This window comes from Myotis nattereri (assembly GCF_964212035.1).
Source record: "Myotis nattereri genome assembly, chromosome: X".
NCBI classification, from domain to species: Eukaryota; Metazoa; Chordata; class Mammalia; order Chiroptera; family Vespertilionidae; genus Myotis; species Myotis nattereri.
In genome coordinates, this window is record NC_138078.1 from 48,804,853 (window position 1) to 48,825,941 (window position 21,089).

Genomic DNA, 21,089 nt, shown 5'->3' on the forward strand with positions numbered 1-21,089 from the left:
TCGATCAGCTGCCTCCTGCACGCCCCCTACTGGGGATGTGCCCGCAACCAAGGTACATGCCCTTGACTGGAATCAAACCCGGGACCCCTCAGTCCGCAGGCCGACGCTCTATCCACTGAGCCAAACCGGTTCGGCGCTTTTTTAATCCTTACAACAACCTTGTGAAGGAGGAGTTATTATTTGTGTTTTACAGATTAAGGAAATGAGTCTCAGAGAAGCTGAGTGCCTTGTCAAGATCACACAGGCAGGATTAGAATCCAATTTTCAAGTTCAGCACCCTTTCCAATCTACCACTATGACCCCAGATGTGAAGATCCTTTGAAATGCTACTTTGGTTCAGTTCAAAGCAAGGTTGCTCTTCACAATACAGAACCAGTGTGTTAGTTTGCCAATTAATTATGAATATTAGCTTATGTCATATGTTGAGGTCCATCCTTAAACCTTGTGGGGCTAGACAGTTAGGCTGGCACAAAGGGTGAGTAATCATGGTCAGAATTTGCACTTCTGCTCTGTCCTGTTATAGCTGTTGGCAAAGTAACAAGGAAAAAATTCACAACTTAAAAAATAATCTAAAAGAACAACAACCAACCAACAACACAATAAGATACCACTTCACACCCCTTAGGATGGCTGTTATCATTCAAAGAAACAGAAAATAACAAGTGGTGTTGAGGATGTGGAGAAATTGAAACCCCTGTATGTTGCTGTTGCTGGTGGGAGTGTAAAATGGTGCAGCCACTATGGAAAACAGTATGGTGGTTCCTCAAAAAATTAACCATAGAATAATTCCAACAATTCCACTTCTGGTTGTACACTCAAAAGAATTGAAAGCAGGGATTTGAACAGATATTTGTACACCCATGTTCATAGCAGCAGTGTTCACAATAGCTAAAAGGTGGAAGCATCTTAGACCAGCGGTCGCCAACCTTTCGGACCTCACGGACCACCAGTGGTCTGCGGACCACCAGTTGGCTACCGCTGTCTTAGACATTTGTCGATGGATGGAGAGACAAAATGTGGCATATACACCATAATATTTATCATAAATGGATAGAATATTACCCTTAAAAAGGAGTTAAATTCTGACACATGCTACAACATGGATGAACCTTAAAGACATGATGCTGTGTGAAATATGCCAGATAAAAAAGGACATATATTCTATGATTCCACTCATAAGAGGTATCTAGAGTAGTCAAATTGATAGAGACAGAAAGTAAAGTGATAGTTGCCAGGGGCTGAGGGGAGAGTGGGGAGTTGTTGTTTAACTAGAGGCCCATTGCACAAAATTGTGCATGGGTGGGGTGGGGTGGTGTGTCCCTCAGCCCAGCCTGCACCCTCTCCAATCTGGGGTCCCTGTGGGATCGGGCCTAAACCGGCAGTCAGACATCACTCTCACAATCCGGGACTGCTGGCTCCTAAACGCTTGCCTGCCTGCCTGCCTGATTGCCCCTAACCACTTCTGCCTGCCAGCCTGATTGCCCCCTAACCACTCCCCTGCCAGCCTGATTCATGCCTAACTGCTCCCCTGCTGGCCCAGTTGCCCCCAGCTGCCTTCCCCTGCCAGCCCAATGGCCCACAACTGCCCTCCCCTGCCGCAACCCGCCTCCGCGTGAGGCGGCGGAGACACTGGGACTGGTCTCCTCTGTGCTGTGCGGAGTCACGGGACCCCCAGGCCTCACTGTGTGGAGTAGCCACTGGGCCCCGCCTCCGCTGTGCATGTGGCCATCTTGTGGCGGCCATCTTGTGGCAATATCATGTGCGAGGGCGCGAGGACCACCTAGGCTTTTATTAGTATAGATGGGTTGGAGTTTCAGTATGGGAAGATGAAAAATTTCTGGAGATAGATGGTGGTGATTGTTGCACAACAATGAATGTATTCAATGCCTGTACACTTAAAAGTGACTAAAATGGTGAATTTTGTGATATATACACTAAGTGGCCAGATTATTATGACCACCTGACGTTTGTAGGCAAATTAGCTATAATTTCCCACTGAAGTTGCTAGAGGGCCAGATCATTCTAAGCGTCTGAATAGCACAACATACCTAAGTATCGATGCTGATCAAGTTCATCCTATCGTGTTGATGGCATATCCCAATGCAGATGGCTTCTTCCAACAAGACAATGCACCATGCCACGGTGCTCGTATTGTGCAGGAGTGGTTTCAAGAACATGAGGGAGACTTTACCTTGCTTAGGTGGCCCCCACAATCACCAGATCTCAATCCAGTTGAGCATTTGTGGGATGAAGTTAAAAGAGCCATCAGGCAGCTGGTTCCACAACCATCAAATCTCACAGAACTGGACAGTGCTATTCATCAGGCATGATGTCAGATTCCTCGCATCACCTTTCAACCATCTCGTGGAATCAATGCCAAGAAGAATCGCCGCAGTATTGAAGGCAAAAGGTGGCCCAACGAAGTACTGATGGGGTGGTCATAATAATCTGGCCGGTCATAATAATCTGGCCACTCAGAGTGTGTGTGTGTGTGTGTGTGTGTGTGTGTGTATTACAACAATAAGAAAATAGTTTTAAAATACTGTTACAAAGTCCTGACCAGGTGGCTCAATTCGTTGGAGCATCATCCTGTACCCCGAAACATTGCAGGTCGATTCTCAGTCAGGACACATACTCAGGTTGCCGGTTTGATCTCCAGTCGGGTGCACACAGGAGGCAACTGGTTGATGTTTCTCTGACTCTTTCTCTCTCTCACAAAATCAATAAAAACATGCTCAGGCGGGGATAAAAAAATACATTTAAAAATACCATTGCAGAGTTTTTACAAATTACAAAAATTTCCAGTGCATTTAAAAGCCTGTTTATTAATGTCAATTGTACTTGAAATCAGTTTTTCAGTTGATAAGTGTAGTATTCTTTTATGTAGATATATATGTGAAGAAGGTAATTGTGCTCTAAGCTACATATTATTGAACTGTTGGAATATTAATCACCAATCACTATTGATTGAGAACTACTGTGGTTAGACCTGATGTTGGCAGAACCTTTTATAGTTTTCAAAATCTTTCATGTTATTTGTTAAAGTTTAACCTTATAGCCCTGGTTGGGTAGTTCAGCTTTTTGGAGCATTGTCTGGATATGCCAAGGTTGAGGGTTTGATCCCCTGTCAGGGCACATACAAGAATTAACCAATAAATGCATAAATAAGTGGAACAACAAATCGATGTTTCTCTCTCTCCCTCTCTCTAAAATCAGTAAAGAAATAACATTTTAAAGCAAGTTTAACTTTATAAAATTACCAATATTGACCTGATTTTTCACCTATAACAACAGCAATTCCATTTTAGTTTAATGTAATAATTATAAAAGGGAAGCAGTGTGGCAGAGTGGAAAGAACTTCATAGTAGGAATCAAAAGACCTTGGTTCTGGTCCCACCTCTATACCTAACTGTTGATATAAACTTGGGAAAGTGACTTGCTTTTCAGCTTTACTTTTCATATTTGTGAGATGGGCCTGATTATACTTGCCTTGTCTAATGTAGTCTCAGATTGGTGAAATTATTTGAGTCTAGTCTTCTTTCTGAGGGTGCAAGATGGTGTACTTCTCATTCATTGGTCTTTATGGCATGTTGGAATGTGACTTGGTGGGGAGAGGGGTAAATTATGGGATATGAAATAAAAAAAGGATCTATAAAGAAGGACATTCAGAATTGGGGAGCAGGGAAGGCAAATAAGGGGTAAGAGAGGAGGGAAGGCTTGGGCAGACAGACAGAGCATTGATATCTGAATTCCAAGAGTGGGAGAGGTAGATATTGGAATAAAGATAGAAAATACTGCATGGTTGTTTCTTAACAATCTTCTTTCTTTTCTTGCCTTGTAGGGGATTTATGGGGCCCCTTGGTCCTTTGTGTGACACTCGCACTGTAAGTATACATATTTCCTTTGTCATTTGAGTTGGAATAAACTTTTTGGTGGAATTTTAAAATGGAGGGGAATTTTGACTGAGTATTTTATTTATGACTTCTATGACATATTGTACTCCTTATGTACAATAGTCTTAAATAGTCTAAAAAGTCAGAAAAAGTTGGTGACTGGCAAGAAGGTAGGGAGGGAGAGTGTGTGAGAGAGTGAGGGAGCGATAGAGGAGTGTGTGGACGTGTGTGGTGTGTGTGAATGAGAGCTAGGGACAGCTAGATCCTACAGATCTTCCAAGGGGCTGCCAAACCCGGCAGTCTTAGATGGTGAAACCCCCTGCCACCAGAAACACTCCGGGGAGGACACCGCCAGCATAGAGACTGCGCCATCTTGAAGAACAGAACTGCTTGAGACTAGGATCCTAGCCTCGCCACTACCCAATCTGGTCTCAGTCACAAACCGGGACCCTACAGCCACTCGGGTAAAAGACCTGCGACCACAGCTGCAAACCCACGGACACCAAGACCCCAGGCACCCTGGCCGCAGATTTCTGTGAGTCACAGAGCCAATCTCCCTCCCCACCGGCCCCGCAGCAATGGCATAGGAACTGCTAGACCCTCTACGCACAAACACACAGTAGTGGCGGCTCTACCTGAATTTGAGCCTGGGTGTGCAGACACGGGAAGTTTGTTTTCCCCGACCAGAATCCATGCCCAGGCAGGGAGGCTGTGCTGAATTTGAACCTGGGGGTGCAAACTCGGGGAGTTTGTTTTCTGTGACCAGACTTTGTGCCCAAGCAGGGAGGCTGCGCTGAATTTGAGCCTAGGTGTGCGATCTGGGGGGAGTTTGTTTTCTGCAACCAGATCCCACAGCAATGCAGGGAGACAGCGCTAAATTTGAGCCTGGGGCCGCGAACTCGAGTTTGTTTCCTGCGGCCAGACTCCACGCCCAAGCAGGGAGGCTGCGCTGAATTTGAGCAGAGGTGTGCGATCTGGGAGAGTTTGTTTTCCATGACCAGACCCTGTGCTCACGCAGGGAGGCAGAGCTGAATTTGAGCCTGGGGGCGCGAACTTGGGGAATTTGTTTCCCGTGACCAGACACCACACCCAAGCAGGGAGGCTGTGCTGAATTTGAACCTGAGCACTCGAACTTGGGGAGTTTGTTTCCCGCAATGAGACGCCATGCCCACACAGGCAGCACTGAATTTGAGCCTGGGTGCACGGACACAGGGAGTTTGTTTCCCGCAGTGCACATCCACGTGACCAGACCCCACACCCACAATGGGCGGCAGTACCTCCTGACTTTGATTCAGGGCAAGCACACATGGAAGGCTGTTTTCCACAGGGCAGGAGTGGACCTTCTGCTGACACACTGCAACTGTGCAACCTGGTCCCCCAGGCAGACTGAGGACCCAGATTCTCCACGCAAGAGGCAGCACTGAGCACCAGTGACTTGACTTGTGTTTCTCATTGCGCATGCCTGGGATCCCTGATTCCCAGTGCATTCACACTAATAGCCACAACTCTAATTCTTGGCGCATGCACACACAGGGACCCTGGTGCTTGGCGCAAGACCGCACCAAGCAACAGAGACTCTGATACTCGATTCTTGGTGCAGACACAGGCGGTCTCTGACTCCTGATAAGCGCTAGGGCACTCTGATTTTTGGCACACACCAGCAGAGTCTCTGTTTCAGCATGGCGCAGGCAGGGTTCCAGATTCTAGGTGTGCACACGAGGCCACACTAAGCACCTGTGACTCTGATCCTGGGCGAGTGTGGCTCCCACCAACCCATGGCAGCCACATGTCTTCGTGTCAGACCTCTTCAGTGACACTCGGGGGTTGCGAAGCTCCCACTGCACATGGCCCAGGCCCCTGCAACTCAACATTTGAACCTTCTGGTGATAGTTAGAATGGAGAGACAACGAAACAGTCCCCAGAGGAAAGAAAAAGAGGAATCACCAAGAAAGGAAATAAGTGAAACAGAAACATGCAACATGACAGAAAAAGAATTCAGTGTAATGGTCATACAGTTCATACACAGAATGGATGAGAAAATCAAAAACCTATGCAAAAATCAGGAAAAAATGAAAAGTGATATAGCTACAATCGAAAAGACCATGAAAGGTTTCAACGGTAGACTAGAAGAAGCAGAGGACTGAATTAGTGAGTTAGAAGATAAAGTACAGAAACAAGCCCAATCTGAACATCAACTGGAGAAAAAAATTAAAAAGCAGGAGAGCCTAAGGGAGTTTTGGGACAACGCAAAATGAACTAAAATATGTATAATAGGGCTGCCAGAAGGACAAGAAGAGCAGCAAGGATTAGAAAATTTATTTGAAGAAATAAGGACAGAAAACTTCCCTGATATGGGGAAGAAAAAAGTTACACAAGTACAGAGGGTCGCAAGCAAGATGAATCCCAAAAGACCCAAGACATGCCATAATTACAATGGCAAATGTTAACAACAAAGAGAGAATCTTAACACATTGTATGCAGGAAACGTATTTATACGTTTTATGTTGACTGGTAGTAGAGCGCAGGACACGTATTTTATAGACGTGGGATACGTTTTTTATAGACTAGCGGTTGAATGCGGGTAACGTATAAATACGTAAACTAAAGTTATCATAATTTTACTGAACGTTGCCATTTGCGCAAAAAATTAGCAAAAATGGCCCGCGCCACCTGTTAGTGCACTATAAAAACTACCCGCAAACAATGTGTTAAAGGCTGCAAGAGAGAGACAGAGAGTTACCTACAAAGGATCCCCCCCCCATCAGATTATCAAATGATTTCTCAACAGAAACACATCAAGCTAGAAGGGAATGGAAGGAGGTATACAAAGTGATGCAAAGCAAAGGACTAAATCCAGGAAAACTCTATCCAGCAAGACTATCAATCAAAATTAAAGCGGAAATCAGGAGCTTCGCAGACAAAAAGAGGCTAAGGGAGTTTATCACTTCCAAGCCAGCAATGCAAGAAATGCTAAAGGGAATGCTGTAAAAAGAAGAAATAAAAAGGTAAGAAAGAACACAAGCACAAAAAATAGAAATGGCTACAAACAAGTACCTTTCAATAATAACTTTAAACATAAACAAACTAAATGCTCCAATCAAAAGACATCAAGTGGCTGAATGGATAAAACAAACAAACAAAAAGCCATAGATATGCTGTCTACAAGAGACCCACCTCAGAACAAGGGACTCACACAGACTGAAAGTGAAGGGATGGAAAAATATCTTTCAGGCAAATGGAAATGGAAAAAAAAGCTGGGGTAGCAATACTTATATCTGACAAAATAGACCTCAAAGTGAAGGCCATAATAAAAGATAAGGAAGGCCACTTCATAATATTAAAGGGATCAATACAAGAGGATATATCCCTGATAAACATATATGTACCCAATGCAGGAGCATCCAAATACATAAAAAACTCCTGGAAGATATCAAGGGAGAGATCGACAACAATGCAACCATAGTAGGGGACTTGAATACACCACTGACATCACTGGATAAATCCTCTACCACTGGTTCTCAACCTTCCTAATGCCGCGACCCTTTAGTACAGTTCCTCATGTTGTGGTGACCCTCAACCATAAAATTATTTTCGTTGCTACTTCATAAAATTATTTTCGTTGCTACTGTTATGAATCGTAATGTAAATATCTGATATGCAGAATTTATTTTCATTGTTCGCGACCCATAGGTTGAGAACCGCTGCACCTAGACAAAAATTCAGCTAAGAAATACCAATCCTAAATGACTCACTAGATCAGATGGACGTAATTGACATCTTCAGAACATTTCACCCCAAAGCCACGAATATACATTCTCAAATGCACATGCGACATTTTCAAAAATAGACCACCTATTGGGTCACAAGCAAAGTCTCCCCAAATTCAAGAAGATTGAAATCATACCAAGTGTCTTCTCAGGTCACAATTGCATAATATTAGATACTAGAGACCTGGTGCACAAAAATTTGTGCACTCGGGAGGGTCCCTCAGCCCGGCCTGTGCCCTCTCGCAGTCTGGGACACCTCGGGGGATGACCACCCGCTGGCCTAGGCCTGCTCCCCGGGGGATTGGGCCTAAGCTGGCAGTCAGACATCCCTCTGGCAGCCCGGGAGCCCTCGGGGGATGTCCACTTGCCAGTGGGGAGCAGGCCTAAGGTGCAGTGGGACATCCTTAGCACTGCTGAGGAGGCGGGAGAGGCTCCCACCACCACTGCTGTACTGGCAGCCGTCAGCCTGGCTTGTGGCTGAGCAGAGCTCCCCCTGTGGGAGCACACTGACCACCAGAGGGCAGTTCCTGCATTGAGCGTCTGCCCCCTGGTGGTGAGTGTGTGTCATAGTGACCAGTGATTCCCAGTCACTCTGCTGTTAGGGTCAATTTGCATATTACCCTTTTATTATATAGGATAGAGGCCTGGTGCATGGGTGGGGGCCGGCTGGTTTGCCCTGAATGGTGTCCCGGATCAGGGTGGGGGTCCCGTTGGGGTGTCTGGCCAGCCTGGGTGAGGGGCTGCGGGCCGTTTTCAGGCTGGCCACACCCCATTTAGGGAAGGGGGGTCCTACTGGGATGCCTGGCCAGCCTGGGTGAGTGTCTGATGGCTGTTTGCAGGCTGGCCACAGCCCCTTTGGGGTGGGGCCCCCCTTGGGGTAACTGGCTAGCCTGCGTGAGGGGCTGAGGGCCGTTTTCCAGCTGGCCAAAGCCCCTTCAGGGTAGGGGTTCCCTCTGGAGTGCCTGGCCAGCCTGGGTGAGGGGCTGATGTCTGTTTGCAGGCTGGCCAAGGCCCCCAGTGTGGACCCTCACCCCATGAGGGTATGGCCATCCTAGGTGAGGAGTTGATGGCTGTTTGCAGTCTGGCCACAGCCCGTTCAGGGTGGGGGTCTCCACTGGGGTACCTGGCCAGCCTGGGTGAGGGTCTTATGGCTGTTTTCAGCCTGGCCAAGACCCCAGCAGGGACCCTCACCCCATGAGGGTGTGGCCATCCTGGGTGAGGGGCTGATGGCTGTTTGCAGGCTGGCCACAGCCCCCAGCCACCCAAGCTCCCAGTGGAGGCTGGCTGGAAGCAGGTATCTGGGATTTATTTATCTTCTGTAATTGAAACTTTGTTGCCTTTTGCGAAGGCCACAGCCAGCCTGGGTAGGTGGGAAGCTTGGCTTCCTCCATTGCCAGGGCAACCAAGCCTCCTGCTTGCTCAAGCTCCATGGCTGCTGGCTGCCATTTTGGTTGGGTTAATTTGCATATAGTCGCTCTGATTGGCTGGTGGGCACGGCTTGGGTGTAGCAAAGGTATGGTCATTTAGCATCTTTGTCTTTTATTAGTGTAGATTAAAAACAATCCAAAAAACTAAAACACTTGGAAGCTGAATAGCATGCTGTTAAACAATGACAGGGTTACAAATGAGATCAAAGAAGAAATTTAAAAAATTCTGGAAACTAATGACAATAAAAACACAACGATCCAAAATCTGTGGGACACAATGAAAGCAGTCCTGAGAGGGAAGTTTATAGCTCTACAGGCCTACGTCAAAAAATAAGAAAAAATGGTAGTAAATCACCTACCTCTACAACTCAAGGAATTAGCAACAAGAAAAGGCCAGAGTGAGCAGAAGGAAGGAGATAATAAAGATCAGAGCAGAAATACATGACATAGAGACCCCGCCAAACAAATAAAAAATAAAAAAGATCAATGAAACCAAGACCTGGTTCTTTGAAAGGATAAACAAGATTGATGAACCTCTAGCCAGGCTCACCAAGAAGCAAAGAGAGAGAACCCAAATAAACAAAATCAGAAATGAAAGAGGCAAAATAACAACAGACCCCACAAAAATACAAAGGATTGTTAAAAAATACTACGAATAACTCTATTCCAACAAACTAGACAACCTGGAGGAAATGGACATATTCCTAGAAAAATACAACCTTCCAAAACTCAATCAGGAAGATTCTAAAAATCTCAATAGGCCAATAACTGTAGAAGAAATTGATGCAGTCATCAAAAAGCTTCCAGCAAACAAAAGCCCAGCACCAAACGGCTTCACAGGGGAGTTTTACCAAACATTCAAGGAAGAACTGAAACTTATCCTCCTCAGCCTATTCCAAAAAATTCAAGAGGAAGGTACACTTCCAAGCTATTCTATGAAGCCAGCATCACCTTAATACCAAAACCAGGTAAAGACAACACAATTAAAGAGAATTACAGGCCAATATCCCTCATGAACATAGATGCCAAAATCCTTAAAAAAATTCTAGCAAAGCGGTTCCAGCAGTACATCAGAAAGATCATACACCATGACCAAGTAGGAATTATCCTGGGGATGCAAGGATGGTACAATATTCGCAAATCAATAAATGTGACACAGCACATAAACAAATTGAGAAATGAAAATCACATAGTCATCTCAATTGATGCAGAAAAAGCATTTGACAAAATCCAACACCCTTTCTTGGTAAAAACTCTTAGCAAGGTGGGAATAGAAGGATCATACATCAACATAATAAAAGCCATATATGACAAACCCATAGCCAACATCATACTCAATGGACAAAAACTAAAACCATTTCCCCTAAGAACAGGAACACGACAGGGATGCCCACTCTCACCACTCCTGTTCGACATAGTACTGGAAGTAGTAGCCCTTGCACTCAGATAAGAAGAAGAAATAAAAGGCATCCAAATTGGAAAAGAAGTAAACTGTCCTTATTCGCAGATCACATAATACTGTACATAGAAAACCCTAAAGACTCCATCAAAAAATTATTAGACTTAATAAATGAATTCGACAATGTAGCAGGATACAAAATTAAAGCCAAGAAATTGATGGCATTTTTATACACCAATAGTGAACTTGCAGAGAGACTAAAAAAGCAATCCCATTTACCATCGCACCAAAAAAATTTAGATACCTAGGAATAAACTTAACTAAGGAGGTAAAAGACCAATATGCGAAAAACTACAGGACACTGAAAAAAGAGATAGAGGAAGACATAAACAGATGGAAGAACATGCTATGTTCATGGATTGGTAGAATCAGCATCATCAAAATGTCCATACTACCCAAAGCAATCTATAGATTCAATGCACTCCCCATTAAAATACCAACGGCATATTTCACAGACCTAGAACGAACTTTCCAAAAATTCATCTGGAATGAAAAAAGACCCCAAATAACTACAGCAATCCTGAGAATGAAGAACAAAGTAGGTGGGATCTCAATACAAGATATCAAGCTGTATTACAAAGCCACAGTTTTCAAAACAGCCTGGTACTGGAACAAGAACAGACATATACATTAATGGAATAGAATAGAGAACCTAGAAATCAACCCAAAACAATATGCCCAATCAATATTCGATAAAGGAGGCATGAACATACAATGGAGTCAAGACAGTCTTTTCAATAAATGGTGTTGGGACAATTGGACAGATACATGCAAAAAAATGAAACTAGAGCAACAACTTACACCATACGCAAAAATAAACTCAAGATGGATAAAGGACTTAATCATAAGATGGGAAAAGATAAAAATACTAGAGGAATCCATAGGCAGCAAAATCTCAGAAATATGCCGAAGGAATTTCTTCACTGATACTGCTCCTAGGCCAATGGAAGCTAAAGAGAAAATAAACAAATGGGACTACATCAAAATAAACAGCTTTTTCACAGCAAAGGAAACCATAAAAAAAAAAAACCCAAAAAGCAAGAAAGCCCACTGCTTGGGAGAACATATTTGCCAATGTTATCACCGATAAGGGTTTAATCTCCAACATTTACAGGGAACTCATGCAACTTAACAAAAGGAAGATAAACAACCCAATCAAAAAACGGACAATGGACCTAAATAGATACTTTTCAAAAGATGACATTCAGAAGGCCAAGAGACATGTGAAAACATGCTGAAAGTCACTAATTTTCTGAGAGATGCAAATCAAAACAACAATTAGGTACCATCTCATACCTGACAGAATGGCTATCATCAACAAATCAACAAACGACAAGTGTTTGCGATGATGCAGAGGAAAAGGAACCCTCGTGCACTGCTGGTGGGGAATGCAGACTGTTGCAGCCACTGTGGAGAACAGTATGGAGTTTCCTCAAAAAACTAAAAATGGAACTCCCATTTGACCCAGTGATCTCACTTCTAGGAATATATCCTAAGAAGCTAGAAACACTAATCAGAAAGGATATATGCACCCCTATGTTCATAGCAGCACAGTTCACCATAGCTAAGATTTGGAAACAGCCTAAGTGCCCATCAGCAGATGAGTGGATTAAAAAACTGGTACATCTACACAATGGAATACTACGCGGCATTAAAAATAAGGAATTCTTGCAATTTGCAACAGCATAGATGGTACTGGAGAGCATTATGCTAAGTGAAATAAGCCAGTCAGAGAAAGATAAATATCACATGATCTCACTCATTTATGGAATATAATGAACAACATAAACTGAAAAACAAAAACAGATCCAGAGACAGAGAAACATCAATCAGACTGTCAAACCTCAGAGGGAAGGTAGGGGAGGGTGGGGGTAAGGGGGAGAGATCAACCAAAGGACTTGTGTGCATGCATATAAGCCTAACCAATGGACACAGACAAGGGGGGGGGGTGAGGGCATGAGTAGGGGTGGTTGGGGGGGGGGTTAATGGGGGGATGTGGACACGTATGTAATACTTTAATCAATAAAGAAATTAAAAAAATAAATAAAATAAAGTTCCCGTCCTAACTCAGGCATCGTTAACTGAAAAAAAAATCTAAAAAGTCAGGTAGCAAAAAATAAAATAAAAATAAAAATAAATAAAAAGTCAGGTGGCTTTCCAGATCAGTTCAAAGAGTGATGGAATAAAAAATGTAAAAATTATGTCTATCTCCATTTACCAATGATTTCTTAGCCTGTTTTAGGTATTCTGATCAACTAATATTTATTTACTCGTATACACTTCCCTATCATTAAGTGAATTAAATATCTATAGGTTTAAGCACTATTTATTTGCAAATGTAATTCTTTTTAAATCTTACTAAGATATGTATGAGAATTTATTACAGAGAAGTGGTAGAGTTCAGAGCAAGATCACATTTCCAAGTGTGATGCTGTCCATATGCATTTTATATACAGGGAGCCTCAGGGAGAAGGAGAGCAAAGTTCCATTGGAGAGGGGACTATAACAATTGGTAGAGTGGAAAAAATAATGTATTAGGATTCAGTTCTTGAATCTCATCCTGACTGCTGTCAGCAAAGTGACTTTGGGCTATTAGTAACCAAAATTTTATAATGATTTTTCCCAGAAAACTTTTAAATGCCTTCTCTTATTTTGCCTTCTCTTATGACAAGAGGTGAATGTGATTTTCCTTTTTCAACAAACTTAGGTTCATGGAGAGTGAGGATGAACCAAGATCACATAATCAGTGCTAAACTTGGGATTTACCTTAGGTTTCCTCGACTGTCCATTCTCTACCTCTGTGAATATTGCACATCTCTTCCCACCTAACCTTTCTGGGTTTTCTCTTATTTATCTGTAAAAGGATATGGTTAAGGGTCCTTTCAAGGCCTAACCTTTTATGATTCTAAATTCAACAAGTTTCTTACTGGCTTCTCTACCCATTTTTTTAATGTGTCAAGCATATGCTAATTTAGGTCATAACATAAAGTGCTGTTTTTTATGTTTTTAATAACCATAACAAGGAAATAATTCAGTGTGTTAATGGAAGGGTTTATATTAGAAGCTCTGGGCATATACTTTTTTTAGTTTTCAAAGATTAACCTTAGAGATTATGTCATTTAACTCCTTATTTGCAGAGAAGAAAACTGGAGCCCCAAGACATCGTAATGTTCTCTAGTTTACATACCTAGTAACAGAACTAGAATCAGTATCTGGCTCTTTTGTTTTCCAGGCTAGTTCATGTTTTTGTCATTATACCATGATGAAGCAATAGGGATTTCAGGCAACACGTGATCATGAGTGCTGGCATTCTTTGCATCAGATTGTTAGGACTCAGAATGGAGTATGCATGACCACAGAATATAAAAGCCTTTACTGGCAAACAGCATAGCAGGGCAAGCCTTACTGTGTGACTTCTCTATACCATATAATATGAAGAGGTCATGAACTTGATGTTACTTACTATTTTTCTTAAAAAATGAACACCAAGTCCAAGTGTTCTAAGTCCAAAATTCAAGACAGTTTACATCTGTAAAATTCTTAGATAAAGAAAGGATATTTAAGTGACTGTTCAACTACTCAATTTGAAAGCAAAGTCATTTAGTAATAATCTGTATATTTTATTTTTTAAAAATCAACAACTAAATAGGTTTATAGACTTTTCATTTTTAAATGTCAGAACTGAAACCTTAACCTAAGGATTACAAATTCAAAGGTGTCTAGGGGCTAGAGAAGTAAGTTGAATGCATGCATTGTGAATTGGTGACTGGAAGCCCTTTGTGGAACCTACTGCTATGCCAACTGCACCTGATTGTTGTCATGTAGGATGCCAGCTCCATGTTAGAAACTCTTCTGATTTTTCAAGAAAACCCAGAAATAGGCCCTGGTCATATAGTTCGGTTGGTTAGAGCATTGTCCCAATATTCCAAGCTTGCAGGTTCGATCCCCAGTGAGGACACATAGAAGAATCAACCAATGAATGCATAGATAAGTGGAACAACAAATCTCCCTTCCTCTTCCCCCTTCTTTTCTCTCTTACATTAACAAAACAAACAAACAAACAAACAAACAAATAAACAAAAACCTGAGAAACACATTATTTTTATGTGAAACCTCTCAATTTTAAAATAATGTCAACTTGAATTTAAAAGCATTTCAAGCATGTCTGTGAGCCACATTTGACTTTTCAGTTTATAACCTCTGCTTACCCAAAAAAGGCCTTTGGTGATCCTTTTAAACATTCCAACAAAGCCAAATGGAATATCCCTTGTACTCCTGAGGCATTTGGAATTGGAAAGAATGGAGGCTTAACAAATCCTTCTGGAATTTTCCTTTCACACAGCCTACATTTTACAGATCTTCAAGTGAGGTGTAGGGCAGTTCCCTGATTCAGACTTTGAGAACCCATGCCTTTATTGCTTTAAGTAAAAGAGTAGACATTCTCATGCCATGTTTCTTTTGTCACAGAATGCTTCAAAGAGGCTCTGCAGATAGTGAAAATGATGGAGGGCCCCAGTTTGCGGAAGTGTTTGTCATTATCTGGTTTGGTGCAGTTACCATCACCCTCAACTCAAAACTTCTTGGAGGAAACATGTGAGTATTATTAAAATCCATCCTTTCTTATTTGCTAGGTAGCATATCTGAGATTTTTAAGGGAGCCTGGCTAGTTAGGTAATATTTTTTTTTATTGATTTCAGAGAGATAGGGAGAGGAAGAGAGATATAGGAACATCAGTGATGAGAGAATCATTGATTGGCTGCCTCCTGCATGCCCCCTACTGAGAATTGAGCCCGCAACCTGGGCAGGTACCTGACCAGGAATTGAACCAAGACCTCCTGGTTCATAGGCTGATGCTCAACCAGTGAGCTTCACTGGCTGGGCTAGTTAGGTAATTTTTGAAAATAAAAATAAAAATAAATGAGGAATAAAGAGAATGTTCTCTTAAAACCACTGAACAGAGATAACTTGGTTGAGTTAAATTATCTTAAATTATCCAGAGTCCTTTGATAAGCTTTAAATGCTCTCTCCAGCTCTAAAATCATAGGCAGAATTTTTGTGTTAGAAGATTATGTCCATTTTGGCGAACAGATGGTCCATAGCTTTCAACAAACTCTCAAATAGGTCTATAAACTAGAAAAGATTAAGAACTGTCTTAGAGGTTCATTGGGAGAAAGAGGTCTTTAGGAATTAGAGTAGATCATCTGATATCCTAGATCAGTGGTCAGCAAACTGCAGCTTGCAAGCCACATGCGGCTCTTTGGCCCCTTGAGTGTGGCTCTTCCACAAAATACCGACTTCTGCGCATGGGCCACAAAGTTTCAATTGCACTGTACATGCGTGCCCACATGTGGTATTTTGTGGAAGAGCCACACTCAAGGAGCCAAAGAGCTGCATGTGGCTTGCGAGCCGCAGTTTGCCGACCACTGTCCTAGATGGTTGACTCTTAAGGAGTTTAAAAGGAGAGAAGGAAGAGTATGGAGACAAAAATTAAAGCATATGGTAATGCAGAGGCCTAGCCTCATAAAGTCAATGTTAGGGTATAAGTATTTTGTAGAAATCTGTGTAATAACTATCATGATACTATATTTATGATTTTTATGGGTGTGTGTTGTTTTTTAGATCTTTTTTTCAGAGCCTCTGTGTGCTGGGTTATTGTATACTTCCCTTGACAGTGGCATTGCTGGTTTGCCGGCTGGTACTTTTGGCCAAGCCAGGACCAATAAACTTCATAGTTCGGCTTTTTGTGGTGATCATGATGTTTGCCTGGTCTATAGTAGGTAAGAATGTACTTATCTTTTTTCTTGTTTTGTTAACCTGAGGATATTTTTCCATAAAATTTTAGCGAGAATGAAAGAAACAAGAGAGAGAGAAACATCAATGCGAGAGAGACACATTGATTGGTTGCCTGTCACAGGAGTCAGAATGTACTTATCTTTACAATAGCAGAGCAGACAAAAGCATGTGTTAGAGATAAAGACCAGATGAAAAGCAGTGTAACTCCTAACTAACATGTGAGTAATATGATTCTTGCCTATGTTGTCCATAGAACCCTCTGTTCTAAATGGGCATTGATAGATATGATATCCATCTTAGCTGAGTTGGGTATCTGGACTTCTAAGATGTAGGAGTCACACTTGTTAAAAAAATATATTTTTATTGATTTCAGAGAGGGAGAGAGAGAGAGAAACATCAATGATGAGAGAGAATCATTGATTGACTGCCACCTGCATGCCCGCTACTGGGAATCAAGCCCACAACCCAGGCATGTGGCCTGACTGGGAATCCAACTGTGACCTCCTGGTTCATAGGTCAATGCTCAACCACTAAGATACATCAGCCAGGCGGAGTTACACCTTTTTTTTCCTAATCCTTAAATATTACATAGGGTTGGAAAAGGAGATTACAGTAGACCTAGCTCAGTCCTGGTATATATAGGAGGCATAGGTGACTTGAGAAATGCTGGGTCTTTTCCTGACAAATTAATGAAAATAAAAATAATAGCTAGCATTTACATATTGTTAATCATAGATTAAGCACTATTGTAAGTGATTTGTATGTATTATCTCCTTTACTCCTCACAACGACCCTAATAAATAAAAACTATTGTTAGTAGTCCTATTTTTATAGATGAGGAACAGACTCAGAGAGGTGAAATAACTTGCCTTAGGACATATAATTACTGAATAGATGAATCAACTTTTCTCTATTTCAAACCGAAGCAGATCACATTTTAGAACTTTACTACCTCCTAGTATAAGTTGTTAAGTATCATTATATAGTACTTTCCTGCTTCAATAGAAAATTCTGCTAAAGATTAGGAAGAAAGAATCTATAGCAGTGGCATTGAATGTTATGTGCTGATTGTTTTAGCATTCCTAAAATTCTCTTAAAATTCTACTTTACACTAGAAGTGTTCCCTGGCCTCTTATTAAATGAGATAAACAGACTACCTAATATTTTAAGTGCAGTAATATCTCTTTGCTTGGAACATGGTTAAAAGCCAAGAAGTGATAAAAAATAAAAGTCTGAGAGTACCAGAATTGATATTCCAAAGACTGTATATTAAGCTTAGGTGCTTTACCTATGGGAAAGTCCCAGGTTTCCTCACTTAGAGTCTGATAATTTATCATACATGTAGTTCTGAACAGCTTAATTATCCAGTATCCAGGCCCACAGCAGTTCAGAAAGTAGAATTTTAGAAGTATTCATTCTTTAATTCAGCAAATGTTTATAAAGCACAAATTAAGTGTTAGGCACTGTGCTAGGCATGGCCTCTATCTTCAGAATTCACAGTCCAGTGGATCAGCTAGACATATAAATACTTAAAGACAATAAAGTGTTTCAGGTGGGAGATGGAAATCTGTGTAGGCACAGAAGGGACACAGAGGAGGGAAGTGGGCAGTTTTACCTGAGCTGGCAGGATACCAGCTGGTTGTTCAGGAAAGATTTCTTTGCAGGGTGATCATTGATAATTAGGTTTTTCCTGGTGGACAAGAGGGATGGCATCTAAAAGAGCTAACTTAATAAGAAGAACAATTACTCAAAAGACTCAGCAGTATAAGGCCATTTGCCATAGTAGCGAAAAAACTTGCACATTATTGTAAGCCTATTCAGCACAGTTTAATGATTTCTCAGAAAACAGTAAGAGACCCCTTTTGGAAGGGTTTCCATCTGAAATGTTGAAAACTTTCAAAGCTTTGGTACTTGAAACAAGCAGCCCTCAGCTGTGAGGAAAACTGCGGCAGAATGCCTTTTTCTCTGATTTGCAAATATAAGTAAACTTTTAGTATAACTCTATTCCAGACTATGCTGAGCACATTAAAGTTAGTAAATGTTAGTAGTTATGACAATCTCATTGTATTCAATATTCTTTTTTGTTTTGTTTTATTTTCTTCAGCCTCTACAGCTTTTCTTGCTGACAGCCAGCCTCCAAACCGCAAAGCCCTTGCCGTTTATCCTGTTTTCTTATTCTATTTTGTCATCAGTTGGATGATTCTCACCTTTACTCCTTAGTAAATCAGGAAATGGAAATTAAAAACCAGTGAATTGAAAGCTCATCTGAACAATGTAATTCCCCATGGAACTTTGCCTCTGGCTTTATTTTGTCTAATTTTAGAGGTATTTTGTAACTGGCTATGTGAAAAGATTACAAGGGAGCCATAAGCACTGTCACCACTTATGTAAGGAACTGATGTTTGAAAGGCTGTTCTTTTTATCTACTTTTCTCTATTTCTTTAAAATACATGTGCATAATACACATAGTATAATGTCTTCTTAAGGCATGGTAGTGGACACTGTGGTCCATTTGGGTGACTACCAATGACTTGGGAAGCACATGGATACCTCCTGCAAGTTGAATAGATTTGGTAACTGTATTTTCAATTTTGAGAATACTAGTTTAGGTGTAGCTCTTAAACACATTGTCTTATGACTTATTAGAATAAATAAATCTATATCCATTTTCTTTTATTTCTTAAGTTTAAAAAGACAATGATAGATGGGGTTCATAGATATGGGAGAAGAAAACATGCATTAACCTGTATTCAGGTTTTGATCATAGAAAATTCTGCACCTGTTGCTTTAAATAAAAGCAAAAGACAAAAATTAGCTTATTTCAATCTTTCTGTATCACCTTATTGCCCTGCTTAACAGCACTTCAGTGACACCCTAGTTTTAATCTTTTTAAAAAAAATATGTTTTTATTGATTTCAGAGAATAAGGGAGAGGGAGAAAGAAAAAAAATCAGTGATGAGAATCACTGATTGCCTGCATCCTGCATGCCCCCTAGTGGGGATCGAGCCCACAATCCAGTCATGTGCCCTGACCAGGATTTGAACCTTGATCTCCTGGTTCATAGGTTGATGCTTAACCACTGAGCAACACCAGCTTGGCCCTAGTTTTAATCTTACACCCTAGCTCTGAATATGCAAGCTAAGATATTAGCAACATATATGTTCCTTTGACTGAAGCTCTTGGTGGTCCAATGCTTGAATTAATCCAAGTAGAACACCTCCGAAATATAGATTGGTGGGTCCCTAAGGTATATGTGGGCACCTTCTCCTAAAGGTAGAATGAGGAAGTTTGAATACAGCATAGCTATAAGGAATTCTTCATTATTCTGTGTAGTACGGCCTACATTAAAGCGTAATGTAGGATAAGTTGGCTTTACAGCTGCCACCTTTTCATTAAATGTGATTTCGGGGTTGGGGAATAGCAATTTATTGGTTCTGGACTTTATTTGTAAAGCAAATTAGCTCTCCTTAGACATGTGCACTTACATGTATTCTCAGCTATTTATGCACACAAATGTGAAGGCTTTTCAGGGAGTAGAGTGTCTGGAGCAGACTGATTCTAAGCTAAATGGGGCTCCTTCAATGTAATATGAGCTGCTGCCTTCTATAAATTGCACACTGAAGAACTCTTAATAGACAAAGTCTAGGTGTCAGGCAGAAAACATTTATTGTAAATATACAATTACTTAGAAAGACAGGAATTTCTTATTCCACATTATTTCTTTAGCATAGAATTTAAATATTTATTCATTTTGTATTTAAAGACTACCTAAACAGAGATATATGATTTTAAAAACATATATTCTCCATCCTCAGATTAACCAGGGGAACAATACTTCGACAGTTAGATTCTTAGAATGATATTCAACTACAAAAGCATTACAAAGTTGGCTCCCTCTGTCCCAGCCTTGGCCAAATTTTTTTGGTTATACTAGTATATTTGTATTTATTTCAGATTCCCTTGTAAATTTTAAAATAAATCATATGCGAGGACTAAGCCAATGCTTTAGTTAGGTAAAGTCAATATTTTGAAACTGGACCTAATTTTGAAATTAGTTCTAAATTATCATCCATATCCATTGTCTGAAATTTTCTAACTGCCACTAAAAAGATCTCTGTTCCAAAGTTGTTTTATAATCTGCCTCAGTGATTATAATGTAAAATTAAAGAAAAAACCTGCTTCTCAAAAGGAAATTAAATATTTACCAAATTTTACTCAGGCTAAATATTTGGTGAGAAATTCTTAAGGCCTCAACTCTGTGAGGAATTTGTGTGTGTACATATGGAAGAGGGTTATACATAGTAGGTGTGAAGGCAGTTTGTTCTGTGTATTAATCTGTTGCTCTTGGATGACTTAGCAAAGGGTTTACTTGGATTAAATGAAGGTGGGTAAAATGGAAATTTAATTATCTTTCTGAAAATGAGTAGTCAGTTTGAGGGTATAAATATTTTCTTACATGCAAAAAGTGCATTGGTTTCTGTGACAAAAGTCCTGAGTATCTGGAAGTTGTAACCCTCAACAGCTTTCACTGATTGGCTGCAAAGGCACATGTCTAATTATAGAAAGGAGAACTAGAAGGGAAGGAGACTCCAACAAAGGCAACCCTGTTCCAGGAATTGGGAAGTTTCATACTTCAGAGGAAATTACAGTGTGTGAGCATTGTTTCTATCATCATGGCTTATCACTTGCTCCTACTTCTGAGATAGAGACTCATTGTTATATTCTTTAGCAATAGGAATGGTTAAAACTG

The 21,089-nt window shown here is 41.1% G+C and overlaps 1 protein-coding gene across 2 annotated transcripts in view; it reads left to right on the top strand.

Moving 5' to 3' along the window:
- YIPF6 (Yip1 domain family member 6) overlaps positions 1 to 20,523 on the top strand; it is a 47,149-nt gene extending 26,626 nt beyond the window's left edge. For both annotated transcript variants that reach the window (XM_081115171.1, XM_081115172.1), the window contains 4 exons: positions 3,842 to 3,884; positions 15,014 to 15,139; positions 16,166 to 16,323; positions 18,444 to 20,523. In XM_081115171.1, the coding sequence (XP_080971297.1) occupies positions 3,842 to 3,884; positions 15,014 to 15,139; positions 16,166 to 16,323; positions 18,444 to 18,559 (443 nt within the window). In that variant the 3' untranslated portion in view covers positions 18,560 to 20,523. The remainder of the gene's footprint in view (positions 1 to 3,841; positions 3,885 to 15,013; positions 15,140 to 16,165; positions 16,324 to 18,443) is intronic.
- The last annotated feature ends 566 nt before the right edge of the window (positions 20,524 to 21,089 follow it).